Source organism: Fukomys damarensis, unplaced genomic scaffold (assembly GCF_012274545.1).
Source record: "Fukomys damarensis isolate Sample0158 unplaced genomic scaffold, DMR_v1.0_HiC HiC_scaffold_3, whole genome shotgun sequence".
NCBI lineage: Eukaryota > Metazoa > Chordata > Mammalia > Rodentia > Bathyergidae > Fukomys > Fukomys damarensis.
Genome location: NW_022900915.1, coordinates 17,747,807 through 17,760,332, shown reverse-complemented (window position 1 = coordinate 17,760,332; position 12,526 = coordinate 17,747,807). Strand labels below are relative to the sequence as shown.

At 48.1% G+C, this 12,526-nt stretch overlaps 1 protein-coding gene across 2 annotated transcripts; it reads right to left on the bottom strand.

The window, feature by feature from the left end:
- Positions 1 to 456: 456 nt before the first annotated feature.
- Positions 457 to 10,304, bottom strand: Ecscr (endothelial cell surface expressed chemotaxis and apoptosis regulator). Of its 2 annotated transcripts, XM_033767237.1 has the most exons (11): positions 10,131 to 10,300; positions 6,956 to 6,991; positions 6,606 to 6,656; positions 6,400 to 6,459; positions 5,854 to 5,988; positions 4,788 to 4,883; positions 4,008 to 4,106; positions 3,766 to 3,802; positions 2,766 to 2,862; positions 2,562 to 2,612; positions 457 to 1,346 (listed from the first exon to the last, which is right to left on the bottom strand). In XM_033767237.1, the coding sequence occupies exons 1-10, from the start codon at positions 10,261 to 10,263 to the stop codon at positions 2,604 to 2,606; spliced, it is 753 nt and encodes a 250-aa protein (XP_033623128.1). In that variant the 5' UTR covers positions 10,264 to 10,300; the 3' UTR covers positions 457 to 1,346; positions 2,562 to 2,603. The 2 variants fall into 2 exon arrangements, with proteins under 2 accessions (XP_033623128.1, XP_033623130.1); XM_033767239.1 differs by lacking the exon at positions 457 to 1,346 and having other exon boundaries at positions 2,478 to 2,612; positions 5,854 to 5,985; positions 10,131 to 10,304.
- Between the last annotated feature and the right edge of the window lie 2,222 nt (positions 10,305 to 12,526).

Sequence of the window (12,526 nt, the reverse complement as noted above, 5' to 3'; positions counted from 1 at the left end):
GAATGAAACTTTTCACTGTATTTCTTTCTCATATCACTTTGTGAAATTTGAGCCTGAAGAAAATAGCCTATTGTTGGTCCAGGGATGTAGCTCAGTGGTGCTGTGCCTGCCTGGCAGGTGCAAAGTCCTGAGTTCAATCCCTGGTAGTGGAGAGGGAAAAGAAAGAAAGAAAGAAGATAGCCTATCATTGCTGCAGTACGAGTAAGCTGTGTTCTCCCTGTGTTCCAAATCGCGGATTCCCAAGTGATTGATTATAAAATCAAAAACACCCTACAGACACATCCGACAATTTCCCTTGATTCTTCTCAACCAAGCGTCATTACCAGAGTCCTGGTAAATGTCCCTATTACTAAGAAAATAGTCTCCTCCTCCTCCTCCTCCTCTTTCTTCTTTTTTTTTGTACTGGGGATCGAACTTTGGTCCTTGGGCTTGCGAGGCAGGCAGCAGCACCACTGAGCTAAATCCTGGGCTTTTCTTCCTTTTTAAATGACTTCACAATTTATCTGCCATCCTTTATTCTACTTATAGGCAACAAATAACAGTTACATAGGGTCAAGTCGATGGGCTTTTGGTTTATAAAGTCTCCTATCCTTGAGCCAAACCTTCCTCAATGCTCATGCCAAAGCTAGGCCCACAGTGATGCTTTTGTACCCTGGGCAGGTCAAGGATATCTGTCTTCATATTTTTCAGTTCTCACTACTACAGTTTCCTAGTCAAAATGCTTTCTATATTCTTGCTCTGCAGATTTAAAACTTTGCTACTGGTGATGACTGGACACTTTAGAGCCACCTGTTTCTCTCTTCAACTGAGGTGGCCAGTCAGTTGCCTCAAATCTATTTAATACACCAGAAGAACAAAGGCAGACTTGACAAAATGTCCTAGTACCTCATTTCTCAGAGAGCTCCTCACAGGTACAGAAACATGCATCATGCATCCATATAGCCAAAGCTGCTATAACACTGTTAAGAAATGTGCCTGCCCCCAGCTGGGTGTAGTGATGCCCGCCTGTAATCCCAGCACTCTGGGAGACTGAGGCAGGAGGACAGCAACTTTGATCCCAGACTGGGCTCCATAGAGACCCTGTTAAAAAGAAAGAAAGAAAGAAATGTGCATGGGAACACAGACCTTAAATTAGGCTGCAGGCCAGAAAATACTTTTAATGCAAGTAGAAAGGAAAAGTCCGTTTCATCATCTTCCTTGCTCTTGTTCCATGGACTCCTCTTTCCTGTGATTCTGAGCAGGTAGGCGTGCCGGCCATAGCTCTGAGGTGGCTGTCCACGTGGGAAAGAGGTTCTCATATTGGAAGTTTGGTTCCAGACCCAGAAGAATGCCAGAGTCCTTTAGATCTGGGAGCAGACATAAAACAATAAAATAATTTATATGTGGTTCATTGCCTCAACTTATCTCTCTCTCATTTTTTTTCTGGTACCAGGGATTGAATTCAGGACTTTGTGCTTGCAAGGCAGGTGTAGTGCCACTGAGCTAAATCCTCAGCCTGATCTCATTTTTTTTTAAGCGAACATTTCTTGACATATTTTAGATATACATAATGATCACATTCATCATAAGGAATTTGTACCTGTACATGATGTATCTTGCTTTTTTCCCATTCATCCTTCCCTTTAACCCTTCTTCCCCTCCATATTTACAAAAATTTTGTTTCCATTTTTTCCTTCTATCCTCTTTTTCCTTGTCCTATCTTTCCTCTCTCTCTCCTCCCTTATTCCCCTTTTCATTTAAACGTTTTCTTCTCATTTCCCAGTATCTATTACACATTTTAATCCTTATTTTACTTTCAGTTTCTCACACCAGAGAAACAATGTGGTATTTAAACATGTGTGTCTGATTTATTTCCCTTAAGAATATGGTCTCAAGGTGCATCTATTTAGCTAGAAATGTCTCAAGCCTTTTCTTCTTTATGGCAGAGTAGTACTCCATTGTATTAAAAAAGCCACAGCCTCTTTATCCAGTCATTGGTTAGTGGACATTTGGGTTGTTTCCAAGGTTTAGCTATTACAAACTGTACTGTTATAAACATGGGTATGCATATATTGTGGTAGTATGAGGCTCTTAATTTTTTTAAGATTACCAAGAAGGGGAATACCTCGGTCAAATGGAACCTCTAGTTTTAGTTTTTGAGGAATTTCCACACAGATTGCACCAGTCTGCACTACCACCAATAGTGGAGAAGGGTTCCTTTTTTCCCCACAACCTCTCCAGCATTTGTTATTGGCTGATTTCTTTCTTTCTTTTTTTGGTACCAGGGATCAAACTCAGGTCCTTGCACTTGTGAAGCAGATGGCGGAACCACTGAGCTAAATCCCCGGTCCAGCTGATTTCTTGATAACAATCATTCTTTCTGGAGTGAGGTGGAATCTCAGCATTATTTTAATTTGCATCTCTCGAATGACCAGTGATGTTGAGCATTTTTTCATACATTTATTTTCCATTTCTACTTCATCTGAGAGGAGTCTATGCATCTCAGATGTCCATTTTTGGATTGGGTTTTTAAATTTGAGGGGTCTGATTTTTTTGAGGTGATCTCAGTTTTTCCTCCTCACAGTCACAGAGCAGCTGCATCATCCTTGGACCCAAAGTCACTTTTAAAGAACCTGCAAAGCAAATAGAAAATATTAAAGGAAGGGCCGGGGAGAAGAGCCTGGGTGTTTGAAAGCATCCCCTTCCTGGCTAAAGAGCCAGAGCCGCTTGAGCAGGAGAGGGGAAGGGGAATTTGGGGAAGGAAGGAAGTTAAACAGAAAAGGCACCTTTTCTGCAGAGGGGCAGCCTCTGCTGTTATTCATGTTGATGTTCTTCATGGAGATGAGAGTGATGCTGTCTTTCTCTCCATTGGCTGTGGAACAGCTAGGATGGAAGGGAGTCTGGGTCACAGAGAGGAGAGGGAGGGCAGTGGGAGTCAAGGAACTGGGGAGGGGCTTAGCCTTTGCTTCCCAAAAATTTGTATTTGGTGGCCAGAGATTTTCACCTGCCTCGCAAGCACAAGGTCCTGAGTTGGCTCCCCAGTACCGTTAAAAAAAAAAACCATCCTATATCTGAGAGGGGCACCACAATGGAATGAATGTGCTTTGAGGCCTCAAAAGTGTATTTAAAGGCCAGGCGTGGTCGCGCATGCCTGTAATCCTAGCACTCGGGAGGCTGAGGCAGGAGGATCGCTGTGAGTTCGAGACCAGCCTGGGCTACATAGTGAGTTCCAGTTCAGTCTCAACTACATAGTGAGACCCTGTCATTCCCCCCCGCAAAACAAAAACAAAAACAAAAAAAAACCCTGGTTCTACTACCTGCTATTGGTTTGACCAAGTTATAATCTCCCTTAAGCCTCATGTTTTGTTTCCCAGTACCAGGGAATGAACTCAGGAACTTGTGACTGCCAGGCAGGCAAGGTGCCACTGAGCTAAATCCCTGGCCCTTAAGCCTTATGTTTTACTTGTGTTTTTGTTTTTTTTTTTTTTTTGGTATCGGATTTTGAACTCGGGTCCTTGTGCTTGCAAGGCAGGCCACTGAACCGCTGAGCTAAATCCTCGGCTACTTGTGGTTTTTTGGAGGAAAGGTCTCACTGCGTAGTTCAGGCTGGCCTTGAACTCACTGTGTAGCCCAAGTTGGCCTCAAACGTGCTACATTCCTCCTGCCTCAGCCTCCAAAGTGCAGGGAATACAGGTGTGCATCACCACACCTGGCTTGTTTTCCTCTTGAAATGGGTAAATGAAGGGTCAGATGGAGGCTCCTTCCCTTATGCTCTGACAGTCTTACCTCTCAGATAGCCCCGAACTCCCTGGTTTCTGGGGGTCTGTAAAAACCAAGGACAGAGGCTAGGTCACATGCTGCAATTCTGAAGCCCAGCCTTCCCCTGAAAGCCCACCCAAGGGGACCCTCCCAGGCATCAGAGGGCTTATGTGCCATTCCCTCCCTTTTCCCAGGCTGGGTTTTAGCCTCAGCTTCTCTCTCTGGGTCCCCCGGTGTGAGGAGAGGGCACTGCAAATCAAGACAGGTACCTTCAGAATCCTTGTTCTTCCGACATTTAAACCTTAGACTGACCACACCCACTAGGACAATCACCACAACCACCAGGATGACAATGAAGCTGATAACACCTGAACAGGGTTAAAAATGGGATGAAGGGAGGTAGAGAGGGGACAACAAGAGGCCATGAGTGCAGATTCCCTTCCTGGCTAAGTGCTACATAGACAGGCTCTGGGAGTGAAGTGAGTTCCACTTTTCTGCTGAACCAATGGCCCTCAGTATGCTGCTCCTACCAGAGTGAGCTCCTGGCCAAGTTCTACCCTCCCATAAGAACTTAGAGGCTAGGTGGGCAGTGCCACACGCCTGTAATCCCAGCTCTGCTGGCAGCCGAGGCAGGGGGATTGCAAGTTCAAGCCCAGCCTGGGCATTTTAGTAAGAACCTGTCTCAAAATAAAAATTTAAAAAGGCTGAGATATAAAACAGTTGTAGAGCCCTTGCCTAGCATGTGCAAAGCCCAAAGTTTCATGTTCCAGTCTCAGCACTAACACACACATATACACAGAGACAGAGACAGAAAGAAACAGAGAGGAAGGAACCCAGCAGGGCCAAGAAAAGGGGCCACAATGGATGAGATTTGAATTTGTGTTCCCAGATCCACAGTCCAAGCCGTTTCCATGGGTGAAGGCTAGGGCTGTAGCTCAGGGGTACAGCTCCTGCCCAGCACGGATGAGGCCCTGAGTCCATCATCAGTATAAAAAATAATTCCACAGGTGGCATTTCCTCCCACTCCCCACCGTTCCCTCTTCTCTCACCAAAGGCAGCCACTGTGAGCACCGTTTCTGACGTGGGGCTGGGCAGGATGGTCAGGCTCATGGTGGTTGCATTGGGAGTAGCATTTTGAGATGTTTCTGGAATAGAGTGGGGTTGGAGCATCAGTGAATGGGACTGACTCAGCCTACAAGAGAGAGCTAGAAGGCCAGGGATTTAGTTCAGTGGTGCCGTTGCCTCCCTTGCAAGCTCAAGGACCTTAGTTCAATCCCCAGTACTGGAAAAAAAAAAAAAGTTCAGGACATTACCCACCATCCCCTGGGGCCCAAAGGAAAGGGATTTATGCTGAAGAACTAGGAAATCGATGGCCAAGGCAGAGCTATCTGTATTTTGCCAAGAGTTGAGAGAGGAAAGGGCAGCAGTGCTTATCCTTGGGCACTCATCCAACAAGCCAGCCTGCCTATTAGCGGGCACATGTTTCTGACTATCTTAAAGCAGTGGTGCCACCCCTCTCTTCTATTCAACTCATTGTACATCAGGCTGTACATCATTGTACGTCATTGCTGTTCCATTTACTCACCCACTCCATCAAATAAGTCCGGGGCTGTAAAAAAAATCAAAAGCCGCAGGAAAGTTGAGAGAAAGAATTACACATGTCACACCGCTCCTCTTTATTGTGAACACAAGGGGTCACCTCCCCTTGTGCTGCCTCCACTGCTGTGTAGGACACCTGAAACCAGTGGCCAAGATCGAAGGCAGACCTATCTCCTCAGCCTGTCTGGAGGAGAGGCTAGGCCTTCTTCAGCACTTTCTGCCTCCTTGCTCCTTCATTTTAGTGTTTCCTTGCCCTACCCACCTTTTCTTCTGAAATGTCCCTTTGACGCTTTTTTCAGTCCCAAATCCAGACTTGATTTACCTTCCCTATGACCAGGCCCAGCTTCCTGTCTCTATTCCACTCAAACCTCCGTTTCTCCCAAACCAGGGTGCCACTGATGTGGTTTGTGGCCTCAAAACCCCAGCACCTGGGCCTCCTGAGGAGGGGACAAAGGAACCCACGCAGGCATAACCCAGGGTGCTGCAGCCCTTACCCCGCCTTCCCTCGGTACTCACCAAGTTCTGACATGTTCTTCCGGGGCTGGGACTGTGTCAGGGCGAGTGACAGGGAGTGAGCGTCCTCGGAACTTGGCCTCGGTGTTCCAGGCTTATTTGACACCCAGGGCCTGTGCGAGGCCGTATGCGCAGCTGCTGTGGATTGGGGAGCACGAGCGCCCTGCTCAGGCACTCAGTGGACACTTGCACAGTGCATTAGCCCCAAATCCTCCTTTGCTTTGCTTCTTCCAGTTCCAGAAAGGGCCATTCTTGGCTCACCTCGGGGCCTCTACCTTTCCAGTTCACTCTGCCTGGGACATGGCTACCATTCTCTACCTCCTCCCTCCCTTCAGGGTGGCTCAGCTTCAGAGACTACTCCCTTGGGGAATGTCCCTGACCCCCATCAGAGGTGGCCTCCTCAGCTCCTGCCCAGGGCCCCTTCCCCTCTCCTTGTAACTACCAGTGTGAGGTCTTGTTGGCTTGGCAACCCCCCCTTCTCCTGAAGAGCCTGTAGTGAGCTTCCTCTCTGGGCCCTTCCTGGCATCTGTAGTCTCACCAGCTGAGTACCTGGGGCACTGGTGCTGAGCAGAAGGTTAGGGTTGCCAGGTTCTGGGGAAGATCTGTTTCCTGTAAGGACAAAACAAGATGTGAAGTTGAAGATGGGGCAGACTTGGCGACACCATACTCCCTTGCCCATCTGAGAACGCTCGGGCTCCAGCCCTTGGCTGGGGTGAGGCAGGGGGTGTCAGCCCCGGACAAGCACCCACACTCACCTGTGGAGGGAGAAGTTGGCTCTGTGACCAGACTTTGATTGCTGAAGTTTCCTGAAACAGATCATGGAGGCTGAGTAGTCCTCTACGTACTATTGCTCTGAGCCCCTCTCTTCTTCATTTATCTGATATCATCTGGTTTTTCTCCCTACCCCTCCTTGACCCTCAACCGTTATGCCTTTTAGGGCATGTCAGATGAGCCAACCTGAAAAACAACCCCTAGGATGAGCCCCTAAGAGCTCTGGCCCAGCCACAGGCCCCCAAGGTCAGTGCTACATGGGCCCAGAGCTCCTCTCATACCACCCGAAGCTCCTAGGCTGGACAATGGAGTAGACCTGTGAGTTCCACCTTACCCTGAGAAGTCTTTGTCATGGGTTGGGAGTTTTGGCCTACAAGAGAAGGAGAAACACAGGCTGTCTTGGGAAGTCTCCCGTGTCCCATGGCTGCTCAAGCCCCACCATGTTGGAAGGCAGACACACCAGCAGAGGACTAAAGGGAGTCATGGCGCTGGCTTCCTCTGAGACTGTGGCTCAGCTGCAGTATCACCACAGCCTTATGTTTCCAGGGCCAGAGTCCTTTCTGCTCTCTTCAATCCTCCATGGGTATTACACCAACAAAGTCAGGAGAAGGCCCTGAAGACAGAGGGCCAGTGACCTGCTGTGTCTGGACAAGAACCCAAGGCTCCAAGTGTCTAGGTTTATGTTCATCTTACGCCACTGCTGGGCCAATCCTTTTCCGCCGTGACGATTATTGTCTGGTTCTGCCTTAAGGGGAGGCAAGGGGACAGTGGGAAGGTGAATAAAATAGTTTGGGTTTAGGTTTTGTATAGGATCTTCTCTGCCCTCCCCAGCAGGGGGTAGGGGCTTGCCCAGGTAGTGAGTTCCGAGACAAGGAAGCTCTAGGAGGAGCTGCCAGTTTATTCTCACAGGCAGAAGCTATTGGGAAACTATCACTGTTGGCCAAACCCAGAGAGCAGTCAGTTAGCAGGAGTCCCCCTTGGAAGCCCTCATTAGCGGCTCTGCATGTATACAGCTGTCTGTGGGTGTCTGTGCAGATGTGTGCGTGCTTGTGCGTCCCACGGTGTGCGGGACCTGAAAGGTCAGGTTGTGTTTGCTCACTTTCCACAATGAAATCATTCTTGAAACCTGTGAACAATGTGAAAGGAAAACAAGTGGGGAAGTGGAGCCGCCCAGCTGGGTTCCCGTCCCTCCACTCAGCTTGGACTCACATCGCCGGGGAAGCACTGAGCCCAGGCCTGGGTGGACAGAGGCAGCTGGGTGCCAGGGGCCCAGCCCAGCTTGTAGCAGCCTGTGGTCTGTTTGTTTTTCTCAAACCACTGCCTTGCTCCACAGGGTTATCATTTGGACAGTATAGAATCCATCGTTTGCAAGCCCAAGCTTGCCCAAGCCCTGGGACGTGTTTTTCCAGGTTACATCTCTCACAACCCCATTTCTTGTGGGTAGGGGGTCCGGAGGAGAGTTAAAACTTGTAGGAACCCCCAGCCAGAGAGAGCCCTTTCTTGCTGGGTCTCAGCCTGAGGGAACCCTTTCCGTCCAAGTCATATCCTCTTAGTTAGATTCCATGGTACAGAAGTATCTAAGTGCTGTTAGTGATGGGAAGTCACAGTACACCTCCTTCCTGCAGTTACCTAGGAAAAATAACATCTAGCTGCTTGGGAGGATCTCCAAAGTTATAACATCAAGTCTCATTTGCTTGCCTTCTCTTTGCCTCCCGTCACCCACTCTCCCCAGCTTGTCACCTGTAAAGATTCCTTTGTGAGTAGGGGAGGGAGTTAGGGGACAGGCTGGGTCCCTGGACTACTGGGCATGTAGACATCCAAGAACTCTGGCCACAAACATTTCTGATTTTTCTGGTCTCTACTTTCTAACCCCAGCCTGTTTCATTTCTTTCCAATCTAACTCTCCATTTCTCTGTTTCCTCATCAGCATAGTTTAAAATTATAGCTTTTAGGAGCTAGATATTTAGCTCAGTGGTGCCACTGCCTGCCTCGCAAGCAAAAGGTCCTGAGTTCAATCTCCAATACTGAAAAAAAAATTAAAAATAAATAAATAAAAATCATAGATTTTAATTAATCAATTAATCTTGTACTGGGACCAAACCCAGGATCTTCATATTGAACTTTGTCCCCCAGTCTGAGTACCATATTTTATTTTGAGACAGGGTCTTAAAATGCTAAATTGCGGGCCGGGGATTTAGCTCAGTGGTGCCACCACCTGCCTCAGAAGCACAAGGTCCTGAGTTCAATCCTCGGTACCAAAAAAAAAAGAAAAAAAAAAAAAAAAAGAATAAACACCAAGATGCTGAATTGCCCAGGTGGGCTTGAACGTTCTATCCCCCTTCCTCAGCCTTCCAGGGTGCTGGGATTACAGGTGTGAGCCACCATGCCCAGTTTAAAAATCATACGTTTTAGAGTTTGATGGCTTGGATTTAAATCCTAGCTCAGTCATTCAGTGTCTGACTTGGACTTCAATTTTCTGTTCTTTAGACTGGAAGTGAGAGGCTTAGGGTGTATCTTACTGGTACAGCATGTGCTTAGCATGGACAAGGCTTTGGGTTGATCACTAGTGCATAAAAACCCAGCAGTATTAGTACTTTATAAAGTGTAAGGGGAAGAAAATGAATATAAAGCACTTAATACAGTGCTCAGTCACCACCAGACATCTTTTTTTTTTGCCTGATTCTCTCAGATCCTCTAAGTCCCCTTTCTATCCTGACTATATGTACAGTTAAGTCCCTTTGTGGGCATGAATATGCCCAAAAGATTCCTCAGTCCACCAACACAAAGACCCCTGCCCACCCAATCCCTCCCGCACTCTTTCTGCCACTTTACCCACAGCCTCATCAACCTGCCACAGAGCGCTTGGGGTGAGGGGTGGCTGAGGGGAAGTTGCTGCCCTGTGAGTCAGTGTCCTGGACATCTCATGGTTCCCAGCAACTGTGCCCTAAAGAGAGGGCCCCGCGTGCTGGCTGAGACCCGAGAACTGTTGTTCCCAAAGCATCTCCCTAGAGGTCATGTCAGCTCACACTCTGGGTGAGAAGATTGTTTACCCTCCTGGGTCAATCAGTAGTGTTTTGTGTCTAATCTGAGGCCCTCTTGTGATCTGAACTTAAAGTTAGCATTTGGAATTCCAGGGGTTGTTATTCCTCACAGGAAAGAAGAAAAAAGACCACCTATAGGGCCCAAGACGCAGCAGTTTAGGGCTGGAATAGTCTATAGAGTGATCCTGGCCCCCAGACCAGCCTGCATAAGTCCCACAGGGGAGCCTCACACCCAGCCAGCGGCTTCCCACCTCTCAGGGACAGCCTTTGTTCACCCTGGAAAATTTCCCACAAAAAGGTTTAAATATCCCTTTTGCCCCTGCCTGGAAATGCCCATCCTGCCTTCCCCTTCAAGGAAAGGCCCTGGGATTTCCGACCCTCAGGCAGCCCATGGATGGGAGCCCTTGAGGTGCGCGTCCCGGAGGGAGGCTGGGGGCTGTGGAAGGGCAGCGGCAGGCGCTCTCTTACCTCGGAGCATCAGCAAGCCCAGGATCGCCCAGCACAGCGGTGCGGCCCTGCGGGTGCCCATGTCAGCGGGGTGTGTGACCGGCAGGCAGCCGCTCAGCGGAGGCTCTGGCCATAGTGGAGAGGAGCAGGGCATGCAGGGCTGGGGTGGGGTGGGGGAGGCTCTCCTGGAGCTTCCTGTCGAAGAATAGAAGGAAACAGATTGGGACTGGCTCCAGGGGCCCTCCGCGCAGCCCACGGGAGGATGTGAGGCTGAGCAGAACCGCGCCGGTCTCTTCTAGGGCTTGGGCTCCACTACCCAAGTGGCAGTATGATTGTATCCCCGCTGTCCCCTCTGAGGGGTCCCTCCGTCCCTCTCTGCACCCTGCACCACCTGAGATTTTCCAGAGGTGCTGTTTCGGACCAGACCCTGCTCTCCAGGACTGAGCCGAAGCTGGGCCCACCAGCAGCCCGCGCCCTACGGACTGGGAATTCTCCACATTCCTCTGTCCCGGGCTCCCCATCCGGTTGGGACACCGCATCTCTCAGGGAGGCCTTGTGAACCCCGCTGTTATTCCTAGGAGAAAAGCAACAGGGGCCACATTCCAGGCACCCCTCTCTGACTCCTCACTCTGTTGGAGTTAGGTGTTCCCGGTCCTCCGGCAGCAGCCTGTGCTTAGTCTCCAGCAAGCAGTTATCTACATCCCATGATATCCATGCTGTTAATTTTTCCTGTACATCTAGGACCTGCACAAGCTGGGTGTGGTAGTGCATGCTTGTAATCCCGGCACTGGGAAGGTGGAGGCAGGAGGATCACCACAAGTTCAAGGCCAGCCTGGGCTACATAGCAAGACCCTGTCTAAAAAACAGAACAAAAAATAAATAAAAATAAAAATAAAAAACAAATTGAGCACTTAAAAAAAAAAAAAAGGCAGGGACAAGGGGAAATAATGAGAACCAAGATCTATCATGTAAAGGTACAAGATCCCAATGATGAATGTAACCGTACTGTATACCTAGAATGTACCAATAAACTCAATGAGAGAAAAAATAAACATAAAAAACAGAACAAAACAAAAACAAATGTAAGGACATAGGTTCATCCTACACAGAAGCCTTCCTCATTAGTATTAATTTTATCATTGTTGTGAATTTCTTTCCCAGTCCATATGCTTCCCAGTCTGTGACAATATTTGTATTTATATGTGTGCGTGATTGGAATCTCTCTCTCTCTCTCTCTCTCTTTTTTATTGTTGTTGAAACAGGAAGTGGCTTTGTAGTTCAGGCTGACCTTGAACTGACTAGCCCAGGCTAACCTAGAACTTGTGGCAATCCTTTTTAGCAGAAAGATCCTATCCAGAATTTCTCATTGCATGTCTCCTTATTCTTAAATCTTGACTAGTTCTTCAGTTTTACTATCACTTTCAGAACCTTAACAATTATTGTTTTTTTTTTTTTTACTTTTGTGAGACAGGGTCTTGCAATGTAGTTCATCCAAGCGTTGAACTCACTGTGCCACCCAGGCTGGCCTTGAACTCTCAGCAATCCTCCTGCTTCAGCCTCCCAAGTGTTGGGATTACAGGCGTGCACTACCATGCCAGGCTCAATTTTTACATGGTAAGGACTGAACCCAGGACTTTGAACATAGTAGATACCCTACCACTGAGCTAATAGTTTACTGTTTTATAGAATGTCCCTCACTTTCAGTTTGTCTGATGTTTCCTCATGAGCAGATTTAGGTTTGTATCTTTCGCAGAAATGTCACAGAAGTAATGCTATATCCTTCTCTGCATCCTATCAAGTGCTCCATGATTTTGATTTTTCCTGTTACTAACAATGTTCACATTGATTACTAATGGTGTCTGCCAAGGTATTTTTTTCCTGTGGCTACTATAACAAATTCCCTCCAACTGGTGAGTTTATTGAACAGAAATTTATTGTTCATAGGTCTAGAGGCCAGAGTTGGAATCAAGGTATCAGTAGAGCTATTCTGTCTCTGGAAGTTTAGGAGAGACTCTGCTCCTTGCCTCTCCCAGTTCCTGGTTGTTGTTGGGATTCTGGGGTGTCCTTGTCATTTTACTCCATGCCTCCTCCTTCACGTCACTGTCACCTCCAGGTCTTTTCTTTGTGATCCTTGGACGCTTGTCATTGAGTTTAGGGCCCTTCTGGATAAAATAACTTCCTCATGTCAAGGTCCTTAACTTCAGTCCATTTGCAAAGGCTCTTTTTCCAAAGAAGATAACATTCACAGGTTCTGGGTATGAAGATATGGGCATGTCAGGCCAGGCGTGGTGGCACAGGCCTGTAATCCCAGCACTGGGGAGGCTGAGGCAGGAGGATCACTGTGAGTTTGAGACCAGCCTGGGCTACGTAGTGAGTTCCAGGTCAGTCTCAACAACTACATAGGGAGACCCTGTCTA

Coding starts and splice junctions, on each gene's coding strand:
- Ecscr (XM_033767237.1), bottom strand. CDS start 10,263: ATGCCCTGCTCCTCTCCACTATGGCCAGAGCCTCCGCTGAGCGGCTGC. Junction 4,884..5,853: donor GAAGAACATGTCAGAACTTG/GTGAGTACCGAG, acceptor ACTCTATTCCAG/AAACATCTCAAAATGCTACT. Junction 2,863..3,765: donor AGTTCGGGGCTATCTGAGAG/GTAAGACTGTCA, acceptor CTTCCATCCTAG/CTGTTCCACAGCCAATGGAG.